This window comes from Gekko japonicus, unplaced genomic scaffold (assembly GCF_001447785.1).
Source record: "Gekko japonicus isolate JY-2015 unplaced genomic scaffold, Gekko_japonicus_V1.1 scaffold270, whole genome shotgun sequence".
NCBI classification, from domain to species: Eukaryota; Metazoa; Chordata; class Lepidosauria; order Squamata; family Gekkonidae; genus Gekko; species Gekko japonicus.
The window spans coordinates 305,172-318,044 of record NW_015170282.1 but is presented as its reverse complement, the minus strand read 5'-3'; the positions used below and the strand labels follow the sequence as shown (position 1 = coordinate 318,044).

The window sequence follows — 12,873 nt, the reverse complement described above, 5'->3', positions numbered from 1 at the left end:
CCTTAGATCCGAACTTCAGAGGTTACTGGCAGTGCCTGAGAACTGCGAAACCTGCTTGCGCCAGGAAATGCCGCAAGCGGTTAACTTTATATTTAGTTTGTGTTGTCTTTACAACCAAAGTTATAAAGCAACAGACATGGCCCTTCTTCAAGGCACACAGGATATTAACCTCCCCAACATAGTATCTCATTATATTTTTAAGGAAAGAGACGAGTGTTTATTTTTTTTTTAATTAATCTGTTGGATCTTTTAATTACCGGGTTTGCACCCTGACAGGTTTCTTTTCTCGTCCCATAGGTGTGCCTGTACTTTTATAATAGACTGTACAGGGGAAACCGGGTGACTAAGGTGGATACAGAGAGTTTCAATGCCTTTTCGTCACCTAACCTGCCTCCACTTGCAGTTGCTGAGGTTGATATTGCAGGTAAGTGATGCTGTGATATTCCTCTGCAACAATATCATCTGTAACCCTTTCCTGAATGGTTGCAATATTGGACTAAGGTTCTGAACATCAGAAGAGCCCCGCTGGATCAGACCAGTGGTCCATCTAATCCAGTATCCTGTCTCACACAGTGACCAACCAGTTGCTCTGGAGGGCCAACAACAGGGCATTGAGGCCAAGGCCTTCCTAAGAACATAAGAAGAGAGGTGGAGGAGAAGAAGAAGAGATTGGATTTATACCCCACCCTTCACTCAGAGTCTCAGAGTGGCTTACAAACTCCTTTCCCTTCCCCTCCCCATAACAGACACCCTGTGAGGTAGGTGGGGCTGAGAGAGCTCTCTCGAGAACTGCTCTTTCAAGGACAGCTCTGACAGAACTATGGCTTGCCCAAGGTCATCCAGCAGCTGCAAGTGGAGGAGTGGGGAATCAAACCTGGTTCTCCCAGATTAGGGTCTGCACATTTAACCACTACACCAAACTGACTCCCTCCAGAGCCCTGTGGATCAGACCAGTGGTCCGTCTAGTCCAAAGTCTCACACAATGGCCAACCAGTTCCTCTGGAGGGCGAACAACAGGACATAGAGGCCAAGGCCTTTATTAGAACAAAAGAAGAGACCTGCTGGATCAGGCCAGTGGTCCATCTAGTTCAGCATCCTGTGTCACACAGTGGTCAACCAGTTACTCTGGAGGGCCAACAACAGGGCATAGAGGCCAAGGCCTTCCTAAGAACATCAGAAGAGCCCTGCTGGATCAAACCTGTGGTTCATCTAGTCTAGCATCTTGTCTTACACAATGGCCAACCCGCTCCTTTGGAGGGCCAACAATGGCATAGAAGCCTGGTGTTGTCTCCTGCCTCTGGGTTTCAGAGGTTTAGTGCCCCTGAATGTGGAGGTTCCCTTCAGTCAACCATGGGCTAATTGCCACTGATAGACCTATCCTTAGTGTCTGTCTTCAGTGAGTGTGTGTTGGTGTGTGTGTGTTTTGTAAGCTAGTTTATGGATCCTAGTCAAGTTCGCTGTGTCTTTTGATAACTACCTAGGTGAAAAATTGGCACGCGGTTTCCCCGTTGCCAGTACCTGTGTGGCTGCCCCATAGCTACTCCGAAGCATGGGGTGTGGTATGGAACCGAATGCATGCACTCCTGTGAGTCCGTCTTGCATCACTGCAGGCTTCATGTGCAATCAGCTGGCCTTCCCTGGATGCAACATTGTTGCAGTTGGATTTCACAGAATTTTTGTTGTTGTTCAGTCGCGCAGTCGAGTCCGACTCTTCGCGACCCCATGGATCATCTCCCGCCAGTCCCTCCTGTCTTCCCTCGTCCTCTGAAGTTTGCTCAATTTCATGTTCGTTCTGTCGATGACACTGTCCAACCATCTCATCCTTTGCCACCCCCGTCTTCTTTGACCTTCAATCTTTCCCAGCATCAGGGTCTTCTCCAGTGAGTGCTCCCTTCTCATTGGGTGGCCAAAGTATTTGAGCTTCAGCTTCATTATCTGGCCTTCCAGGGAACAGTCAGGGTTGATTTCTTTGAGGATTGACAGAATTTTTAGCTTTTACTTGAAGAAGCTATCTGGGTTCAAGTCCAATAGCACCCTGGAGACCCACAAGATTTCCGGGCTATGAGCTTTTGAGAGTCAAAGCTCCCCCTTTGTCAGAAGATAGTTTCAGGAGGTAGCCATGGGTGTGCTCAGAGGAGCTGTTTGATCTGATGTTGTTGCTGTTACCCTGCGGATTGAAAAGGCATGTTCAAACAGCATCGTCCGTATCCCGTTGCCCAGTCGTCCCCCCCCTCCCCGTTCTTACCCCCGTCGGATTACGAGTTTTGTGACACCAGGAAAAGCCTGAGGTTTATGGATGTAAGCAGGGGTCATTTCGTAGAAAAAGAGGTGTAGGAGCTCATTAGCGTAACTCATTAGCATAACTTATTTGCATATGCCACACCCCCTGACACCACCGGAAGTGTGTCAGAAGGCAACACCCACCACTCAGGCTCCACTGGACTGTTTTGGATTCCTAGCTATCGGGGGGGGGCATGCAGATCTGTCCTCGCAGAGGAGGGAGAGCTTGTACCTGAATAAAACTTGGTCTTAAAGGTGCCACTGGACTGTTTTGGGCCGGGGGCCGGGGGGCTCTGCAGCTTACCTGGCTGCTTCTTGCTCTGACTGAGGGCTGCTGGGAGCAGGGGGTGGGGCTTGTTACATGTGCCCGCCCCCTGGGCGCTTTACTGCCGGAGCTCTGCTCCTGTGCGCTCCTGCAGGAAATGACCCCTGGATATAAGTGTTTTCACCCCACATTTCCGGATATCTGAACTCTCTGTTGCGAACTTAAGCCATTTGGGAAGTCTGAAACTTCCATTCTGTTTTTGCTCTTTTAAAAAAAATCAGCAGTGTGTGCATCATTGGATCTTTGTGCCAGGGCTGTGAAACACTGCTTGTTTGTTTCTGTGCCGCAAAATTTTGTTGTGATCGGGAGCGGCAAATTCAAAGCAACCCCCCCCCTTTCTCTTGTTCCTTGGGGTGGGACAGCGGTGGAAATAGTCCCTAGTTAGGCTCCTGTATTGGCAGCCATGATTCCGCACCCAGGACTTTACTCCAAGCCACATCACAGTATTCCTTTTTGAGACTGACCAGTCTGACGGACAAGATTCAGAGACGCGTGGGAAAGAAGTAAGATCAGGCAGGAAAGGGAGTGATTTCTGGCGGAGAACTACCGTTGTGGAGGAACCAATGAGATTGCAGTACTTGGTGGAGGGATCGCTGAGCTGTCAAAAAGGAGTGGTGCTTTGAAGACGCGCTTCTGAGCACGTGTGAAAAACAAATCAGAGATAGAGGATGCTGCCAACCGACCGCTCCGTGGTTACCGTGCAGCAATAATCTGAGCGGTCAACCACGGGGAGGGGGGGGCAGTGTGTAGGGCAGCGGGTTTAAGGGTAGTAGGTGTTTGAACAAAACTCCCAGACACAAAAAATATGGATAAGATTAGCAGTGCGGCCAAAACTTGCTGAGCCTGTCATCTGACTGCAGCCCATGTTGGTCTGCAGTAGAACAAATAGATTCTGGTCCACAAGCACCTTAGAGACCAGACAGATTTTGTAGGTACGAGCTTCTGAGAGTCAGAGCTCTGGCACTTTGAGTCTCAAAAGTTCATACCCTGAAAATCTCGTTGGTCTCTAAGTCTTCGCCTGCCGACCAGCATGGGCTACTCTCCAAAACTATCTCCAAAAGGTTAGCATCCTGCAAGCTTTCGGCAGTGGGGTCTGGTTTTTAAAAGGGGGCGCTTCTTCTTTGGTGTACTTAGTTACCTGTCACAGAATCACAGACTGAACAATGCTTGTTAAAGCTAGAAGGTAATACTGGAGTGGAACAGAGCAAGGTCCTGCTTGGTCTGTCAGTATCTGACTAAATTGAGGAAGAAGGAGAAGAAGGAGGAGAAGAAGAAGAAAAGAAGAAGAAGAGGAGGAGATTGGATTTATACCCCACCCTTCACTACCCAAAGGAGTTGCAGAGCGGCTTCTGATCCCCTTTCCCTTCCCCTCCCCACAACAGACACCCTGTGAGGCAGGTGGGCTGAGAGAGCTCTCGTGAGATCTGCCCTTGAGAGAACAGCTCTGAAAGCCCTCATACACTCTCAAGCCTGACATGGTGGTTGTGAGGTCAAAATGCACAGGCGGGAACGTTGCAAGCCAGTCTGAGGGTGATTCTGCATCTAGCATTCGCTCCACATTTTCTCAACCGGGAGAAAAAGTGCAGCTCAAAACCACATTCAAATACCCCGGGGCAACACTGAACTGACTGCAAAGTCAGCCCTAAACGGCCGTAAATCTATGCAGGAGGCACCATAACACCCGATGACTGAAGAAAGCAAAAGCAGCACGCGCTGTGGAGGCCACTGTAAAATCCGATAATCAAAGGATGTGAAAGCGGCATGCACTGCAGAGGGGAATTTCTGTTCCAACGTGGGTTTGGTATGACAGCGGAGGGACAAGCCAATGCAGAATCACCCTGAGTCCCTGCTGGGGACTCCGATCCACTACACTGCACTCATTTCTCCTTCAGGGACTTCCAACCACGGGCAGTTCAAGACTCTCCACCTCTTGGCCGCCTCCCCGCATTCAGAGCGAAAGTCAGCGCCAGCTGATGTCATTGGGGCTGCTTTGCCTCTTGCCTGGCAGGGTCAGGGGCGGGAAGCGAGCGCGTCGCTGTTTGTCTGGAGCACGGCTCCTGTGGAGAAGTTGCCTTTCTGGTTTGATTTCATAACCTGGGATTCGGTCACCCCTCCTTAGGGAGGCGTCGCTTCTCGGAGCCGCTGCACTCCTGTAAACGAATGAGTCCAAACCTGCACTGCAAGCGTGGCTCCGGCCGGTTGCCCAACCAAAAACCCTGCTGCTTTGTAGAACGCGCTTGGCTCAGTGGAGTCGCTCCTCCCTTCGGAGAGGGTGTCCTTTGCACAGGGGCTCCGCTTGCTCTGCAGGGGTTTCCTTAAGGGGCAGGGGGGGGTCTGCGTGTACCAACTGGGATCTGGAGCCCGTGACCTCAACAGAACCACTTTCCCTTTCCTGCTCACAGTGTTATCCACTGCGAGGAAATTGACGCAACTCCGTATGGTGAGAGGTTTGGACTCATTCATTTATACGAGCTGCGTCGATTTCCTCGCAGTGGATCACGGGTGTTATCTACTCCCACTCTGATTCCTGTGGCACGACGGACTTTTGAGCGACACAAGGAAAAGGTTCCTGGATCCAGAGGAAGGCATCACCATTAGCAAAAGTGCTAGGGTGCGACTCTGTGTATTTTTTAGAACAAGGTTTTCTATGGATTCTGAGGCCTCCCCATAAATATCTCTCCTTTTTCAAATCCTCAGCTCTGAAGCATTAATCTTATCCACCTGGAGGAGGGCGTGGGTGGGAGGCAAGGCAGAATGGTGTCTCCCGATCTAGGAAGCTAAGCAGCGTCAGTGCTTGGAATGGGGGACCACCAAGGAAAGCTCTACAGAGGCAGGCATTGGCAAACCGTGCCAGCTTCTCACTTGCCCTGAAAGCCCCTTGCTGGCATCCTGTCTCACACAGTGGTCAGCCAGTTCCTCTGAATGGTCAACGTCAGGGTAGGGAGGCTGAGGCCTTCCCCAGTGTTGCCTCCTGGCTCTGGGATTCGGAGGCTTAGGTTAGTAGCCACTGATAGACACTGATCGATAGATACAGAGGAAAACCCGCATAGGCGGACTGGAGAGGTGGCAGTGCAGCACCGGGCAGATGCTCCCACGGTGCTGAACGGCCGCAGACGAGGTCGTTCTGCTGTGCTGAAGCCACAGTGGAGTGGCTCCGCCCACTCCCCCCAGCACTCCCTCCCTTGCACCAGTTGCTCACAGGCTGCATAACAGCCCTGGTCGGGCTGGTTCTGGCCCCTGGGCCTTCTCTTTGACACCCCTGCTGTAGGGTTTTCAAGGCAAGAGGCATTCAGAGCCGGTTTGCCATTGCCTACCTCCGTGTCATGACCAATGCTCCCTCTAAGCTGTGGAGTCTTGTGAGCAAAAATTCTACTTTGTGAGCTACAGGCATTAAAGTTGTGAGCGAGCGATATGGCTATTGCATAAATTAGCTTGCTCTGGAGTTTTCCTTCCTGAGTTAAGACAAAGAATGTGTGAGCCGGAGGCGAAAAAACTGTGAGCTAGCTCACACTAACTCAGCTTAGAGGGAACACTGGTCATGACCCTGGTATTCTTTGGAGGCCTCCCATCCAAATACTAGGTAAATACTACCCCTGCTTAGCTGCTGAGAACTGACAAGATTAGGCCAGCCTGGGCTGTCCAGGTGAGGGGCCAGCTTAAACTACTTGCTGCATTGTCCTCTTCTGACCAGTGGAAACGGAATGGGAAATCAGGGCCTGATGTCTTGGGTTCAGACTCCTCATAGCAAAATTCTTCTCTGCATTGGGAAAGACTCAGGGTGCCTGGTAGGCACTCACCTTCCCTATACATTGTGTGGCCCTAGCTAGGAAGTTATAGAATGCCCATGTAAACCGCTCAGAGCCTCCGGGATGGAGCGGCATAGAAATTGAATAAATAAATAAATAAATAATAAAGAGGTAAAGCCGTCTAGAGGTGCACTCGCCCAGTGAACTTTTTTTAATGGATGCTTTTTCAGTGTGTTCCTAAGCATGTCTACTCAGAAGTAAGTCCCACTGAGTTGAGTAGGACTGAAGCGTGGTTAGATTCGAGTCCAGTAGCAACTTAAGAGACCAACAAGATTTTCTGGGTCTAAGCTTTCAGGAGTCATTGGACTCTCTGAAGCTTATATCCTGAAAATCTCGTTGGCCTGAAATTTGCTACTGGGCTCGAATGTAGCTGTTCTACTGTGGTCCAACAGGGCTTCCCTCCGAAATTAAGTATGTTTGGGTTTGCAGCCAAACTTTTCTTTTGAGAGAGAGAGGGAGAGGGGGAGAGAGAGAGAGGTTGCTTTCACTTGAGCAAAATCACCTGTGCGCTTATCTTGGTTTGTTATGATGAGATTTATGTCCAGATTTGCATAATGCCAAAGAGTAACCTTCATCATCTACAGGCTCTTTTACAACCTCTCCCTTTCCAAGTCAGAACAGGTTACTTGGAGTTTGGGGTGCTGAATCTGGAAAAAATTCCACTAAAAAATTATTACCAACTAAGCAGATGCCTAGGTGAGATTCTCTGTGTGCGCCTATCTGGAAAATGTAATGCTGTTGCGACAATTATTTTATTCGCTCCTGTCTATTGTGGGTTTAAAAAAAAATTCTACCCCTTCCACCAAGGGAAAATAAGGGTGGCATAGATCGGGGTGTTACACATAAGGCCGGGGGACCAGAACCGGCCCATCCAGGGCTCTTGTGCAGCCCACGAGCAACTAGTGCAAGGGAGGGGACAGGAGACTTCTCAGGGGGGTGGGCGGGCAGAGCCACTCGGATCATGGCTTCAGCATGGCGGAACAACCTCGACTGCAGCAGTCAAGCAGTCAACCTCGTCTGCCCAGTGCTGCATCGCTGGCTCTCCAGTCCGCCAATATGAGTTTTCCTCTGCACCCCCACCTCCCAGCCCGGGGGGCCTTGCAGTGAGGATACACCCACTCGGAACTCACCAGCTGCTGTCCTTTATACAGTTTCTATCTCCGGTACCTGGCGTTATGTCTTATGGCGCACATGGCCCGGCCCGACAAAGTGACATTTATGTCAGATCCAGCCCTCATAACAAATGAGTTTGACACCTCTGGCATAGATGGTTCTTCTTTTGCCCGTTTTGCCTCTGTAATAACCTTATGAGGTAGGTTAGGCTGAAAGGAAGTGGGTAGCCCAAGGCAGCCATTGAGCTTTGTGGCTGGGTGGGGATTTGAACCTGGCTATCCCAGGTCTTAATCTGATAACTCAAGCTCCTACTTGCACTGTGTCAGAACCCCGGAAAGATCAGTTCCCAACAACAGTCATTCAGAGGAATAAAAGTTTATTGAGACGTTGATAAGATCCAGACCCTTGTGTTAGAACTGGCCAAAAGCGTGCGAAATTATACCTGAATTAAGCTAGGGTCAAATGGCCTGGGGCCAATCATGTTTCGGCAAAAGGTCTGCCAAAATAATGGGTCAGCCTCAAGAGATAACTATAAGACCAAAGGAAGGCAAAGCAGGCAGAAATGAAAGTATGCATTCCATTTATCCCCACAACATCCCATGGCAACCAAGCCTGATGAGTTGGGTGGGTTGACACATTGGCTCTCAGAGTCACTCATTCAAGCTTTTACTGTATGCATACTCATCAATGAAAACATGCTTATATTTATTTATTTGGATATTTATTTCCTCAATTCCCCCCCCCCCAGTGGGACCCAAAAGGTAAGAATGTAAGAAGAGCCACCACCCCCCCGGATCAGACCAGTGGTCCATCTAGTCCAGCATCTTGTCTCACATATTGGTCAACCAGTTATTCTGGAAGACCAACAGTAGGGCATAGAAGCCTTTCCTGGTGTTACCTTCCATGGCTAGTAGCCACTGATGGACCAATCTTCCATTAATGTATCCAGTCCCCTTTTAAACCAGTCTGTGGTTACCAGTCCACCTTACAAAAGCACCTTACCAACTTCATTTTCCCTTCCTCCATGTTACCTTCACAGACAGCCCATGGGGTAGGTTAGGCTGGGAGCAAATGACTGGCCCAAGGTCACCCAGTGAGCTTCTGTGGCAGAATGAGGATTCGGACAGGCCCGTAGCTATGGTGGGACCTTTAGGGGTCTGCCCCCTTTCTTAAAGGCAAACCCCCACAATTTATCCTGTAAATGCTATTTCCAATTGTTTTAAAGCAGGTTTTAAAGGCATGTGCTCCTTTAAGAAGAGTAGGGTGCTGTAGTTGACTAATTCCTGCACTGAGCAAGGGGGTTGGAGTAGGTGACCTCTAGGATCCCTTCTAACTGTATGTCAAGAAACTGGTCTCCTTTAAGAGAGTTTTTCTGCCTAAGTGTTAGCTTTCTTGACTATAGAAGTCATCACCCCCACCTGCCGGCTTGTTCTCAGAACTGTTGCTTAGGCTGGCAGAAGTGATTAACTTGCAGCAGCTGAGAACTGTCAACTAAAGTAGTTGACAGCTTGCAATTCAGCCCCACCAGGGGGAAAAAACCTGCCACACAAGCCACAAAATCCTGGCTACGGGCTTGGATTCGGACCTGGTTCTCCCAGTTCTTGGCCCAAAACTCTGACCACAATACCACACTGGCCCTATCCTGTGAACGTTTACCTAGAAATAAGTCATGCTGAGTTCACCAGGGCTTAGTCTTGGTGGAAAGTGCCGTCAAGTTGCAGATGACTCATGGCGACCTTGTAGGGTTTTCAAGGCAAGGGACAAACGGAGGCGGTTTGCCATTGCCCACCTCTGCGTAGCAAACCCTGAATTTCCTTGGTGGTCTCCCATCCAAGTACTAACTGGGGCTGACCCTGCTTAGCTTCTGCTCTCCGACAAGACCAGGCTAGTCTGGGCCATCCAAGTCTCCAGGCATGGCCGCCTTAACCGTTCAGAATGAATCTGAATCTTGGCAGCTGTGATATGTGAAATGTCAGCAGGTTCCTCAGCTGTGCCTTACCATGCATGTGCCTTACCATGGAGATAGAAGACGCATCTTTCTCCCACTCAGATTTAATACTTTGGTAGTTTGGGGAGACCAACTTCCCCAGAATAGCGGCTCTAGTGCACGGACGCACTTATTAAAACAGTTTTTACAAGGCACCCCCAGAACGAAAAAGGGGGCAGGGATGATTGACCAGGGCTGGATTGCAAGGGGGGGAGGGGAAGGGACTCCTCCTAGTAAAGGGGAGCAGCCGGAACATTTATATTGATTTACGGAATGAAGATAACTAGCAGAGCCTCCCGCAGAGAGCTATTCCGGATTAAAACGGCTGTGTCTTCCAGGTGAAATCCCCCTTTCCGAATCAGTATCGCTATGAAATATTCAGCAGAAATGTGTTTTTGAGGTAGACGTCCCTCCAGGAACTCTCACACAAGAGAGAATTGATTGCCCTCTGTGAATGTTTTTAATCTTGGCAATCTCTCGGTAATGATCGCTACCCCACGTGTGTCATCTCAAAGACCACTTTTCATCCTTCTTCAAAGCGTTGCAGACATGCAGCTTACAAAACTAGGTAAGGCATACTCTGAAAACAGGCTTGTCAGTCATTTCGCCGCATTTATCCTCTCAGGGAAGGAAATCCCTCCGGCAGCATTGATGCCAAAATAAAGCCCGGACCGTAAGGTGCCGTCCTGTCAAAGGGACTGTGGCTTAGCGGTAGAGCCTCTGCAGGAGGCCGCAGGTTCAATCTCCGGCGTCTCCGATTAAAGTGGTCGGGTAGTAGGTGATGTGAAAGGCCTCCCGTCTGAGACTCCGGAGAGCCGCTACCAGTCGAAAAGGCAATATAAGGGCCTGATTCAATATACGGCAGCTTCGCACGTGGACACGAGTAGATAAAACTTGTGCTGGAGAAATGGCAGTCCTGCAACAGAGCGGCTTTTCCATTTGCAGAGCAGGGGAGGGCAGTTTTGACAGTTCTCTCCTCCTCATGGGGAATCTCCGTTTGCTCCCGCCCCCCCCCCACGGTTTCTCGGGGGTCCACCGACCCACAGGAGTCTGATTTAGAGGGGGGCACAAAAGTCTGCAGTGGCAGGGAGGAAATAAGTTGCTCTCCTAGGAAGACACAACTTGTGCTGCTTTAGGATCCAAGCTGTTTGAAGGAAGTGGTTGAAGGTGGAAACGAATGAGCAGTTGTCACCGGAAAAGGGTAACTTGGCCAGTGTGAAACGTTTCTGAAATGCAATTGCTTATCGATCGCTTTTAAAAAGGGACCGCTAAACCTTGATCTCACTGAAAACTGATGGGCGCAGTTGGGTTTTCTCCACTGCAGCTAAGGGCACGCTAGTTATGATTCCAATTGTGGGTGCGGTGATTTGTAGGTTTCGTGGCGTGGAGAAGGGAGTGATCCGTCCAGGTCTGCAATTGTGCTCACTTCTTTAGATACTCCCGAAAGCTCATCCCCTGCCACAAATTTTCAATCCAATCCAATTCCAACCTTTAATGGCATAACATACATAATTAAAAAAAATACAGAATAGAAAAAGAATTTAACATGTAAACTGTTACACGAGGGGCTGCGGTGGCTCAGAGGTTAAGATGCTGAGCTGCAGACTGGAAGGCCGGTAGTTTGGCAGTTCGAGACCTGGGTGCCGCGTGACGGAGTGAGCTCCTGTCTCTGGTTCCAGCTCCTGACAACCTAGCAGTTCGAAAGCAAGAAATTGCAGGTAGATAAATAGGTACTGCTATGGTGGGAAGGTAACAGCGTTCCGTGCGCCTCGGCATCTACTCACGCCGGCCACATGACCATGGAGATGTCTTCAGACAGTGCTGGCTCTTCAGCTTGGAAATGGAGATGAGCACTGCCCCCTAGAGTTGGATTCGACTGGCTTTCGAGCAAGGGAAACCTTTACCTTTTACCTTTACTAAATAGTTACACATACAGTCATACTTAGTCTGGATTGGATTTAAGAGTATCTGCCAAAAAATTAGCTACGGCCTCAGTAGTCTCTCGCTTAGTGTCACTCAATAAATGTTGACATAAAGAAAAATTGGTCAAATAGGGGGGGTAAAGAGAGCTTTCGAAATAGTCCCTTATAGGGATTGTCATCCTGAGAGCAGTGGAGCAATTTATGCTGAATTGAGTCAGGGGTGTTCGCTCCGTAGGAACAGAGTCTTTCACCCAGGGGCACTCGATGATATCTTCCCTGTAAGACTTTAGTGGGGAATGCATTTCATCTGGCCAGCATAAACGCCCTACGATGATTTGGAGTCATCAGGTCTGATAGGGTGCCCCTGGACTCTTGCTCTTTTCCCTTGCTCCAGACAGACTCACGCGGCTACCCATCTTGATCTATCTCCATACAGGCTTGCAGTTGGCCCGTGGGACAAAAGCTGGTTCTTGGCACTTCCCAGTTGGGTTAGCTGTGAAAGGACGAAGGGGCAGAGGCAAGAAATGAAGGGTTGTGCAGGCCAGACCATTTTGCCGGGAAGGGTGAGGCAGTTGGAGATGTGCAGCCACTTGGAACCTCAGATGCCTAAGCCTGTTGCGGTGCCATCAGGTGTGGCTTCTCCCCTCACAGTGTCCTAGTGCTGAGAGCAGCAGCACATAATGGGATTTCCCTTTCCAGTAAAATTCCAAGATGGGGGTCCCCAACCTTTTCTGGCCTAGGGGCACACTTGGAATTCTGACACAGGATGGTGGGAGCAGCAAAAAAAAATGGCTGCCACAAAATGGCTGCCACGGGAGGCGGAGCCAGCTACAAAACGATTGCCACAGCTTAACTTCAGTAACACAGTATAAATCCTTGTGCTGTGGTGGCAGCTGCTGCCAAAGCAACATTTAAAAATAATCTGCACAGCCAATCAGAAGCCTTGCTGGGCAAAAACCCTACCTGGCCCCACCTATTTCCTATAAAAACACTTGGTGGGGGCCAGAAAAGCTGTCAGTGGGCACCACCTTGGGAAACCTGTTCTAAGATATGGGAACCATAAGAACTGCTTCTTCCGAAATGTGCCGCCTTCTGTGTTGACCTTCCGAGAAGGCCCAATTGCACAAGCTCCACCTTTTGGATGAGAGGCGGCTGGCTGCAAGACACAGGGACTTCTTGGTGGTTGCCCCCTTGCTGTAAAATTAATTTTCCACAGAGGCCTGTCTGGCTCACACGCTCTCCCAGCCATACCACCAGGAGGCCTTTTAATGAGAGGCACCAAGGATGGAGACAGCAGTCCTAAGAATATTTTCCTGGGAATAATCTCCACTGAATAAAACAGGACTGATTTCTGAGTCGACCTGCTTAGACTTGCGCCGTGAACTTTGGCACACACAAGGCTTGGAGAGTCAGAGCTGGATGGACTAGTGGTGTCTCTGT

General features: G+C 49.7%; 1 protein-coding gene across 1 annotated transcript in view; it reads left to right on the top strand.

The window, feature by feature from the left end:
- The window catches only part of LOC107115978 (60 kDa lysophospholipase-like), a 121,537-nt gene that overhangs the window by 33,388 nt on the left and 75,276 nt on the right, over positions 1-12,873 (top strand). Inside the window, exon 6 of the mRNA XM_015417790.1 lies at positions 298-424. Coding sequence (XP_015273276.1) covers positions 298-424 — 127 coding nt within the window. The remainder of the gene's footprint in view (positions 1-297; positions 425-12,873) is intronic.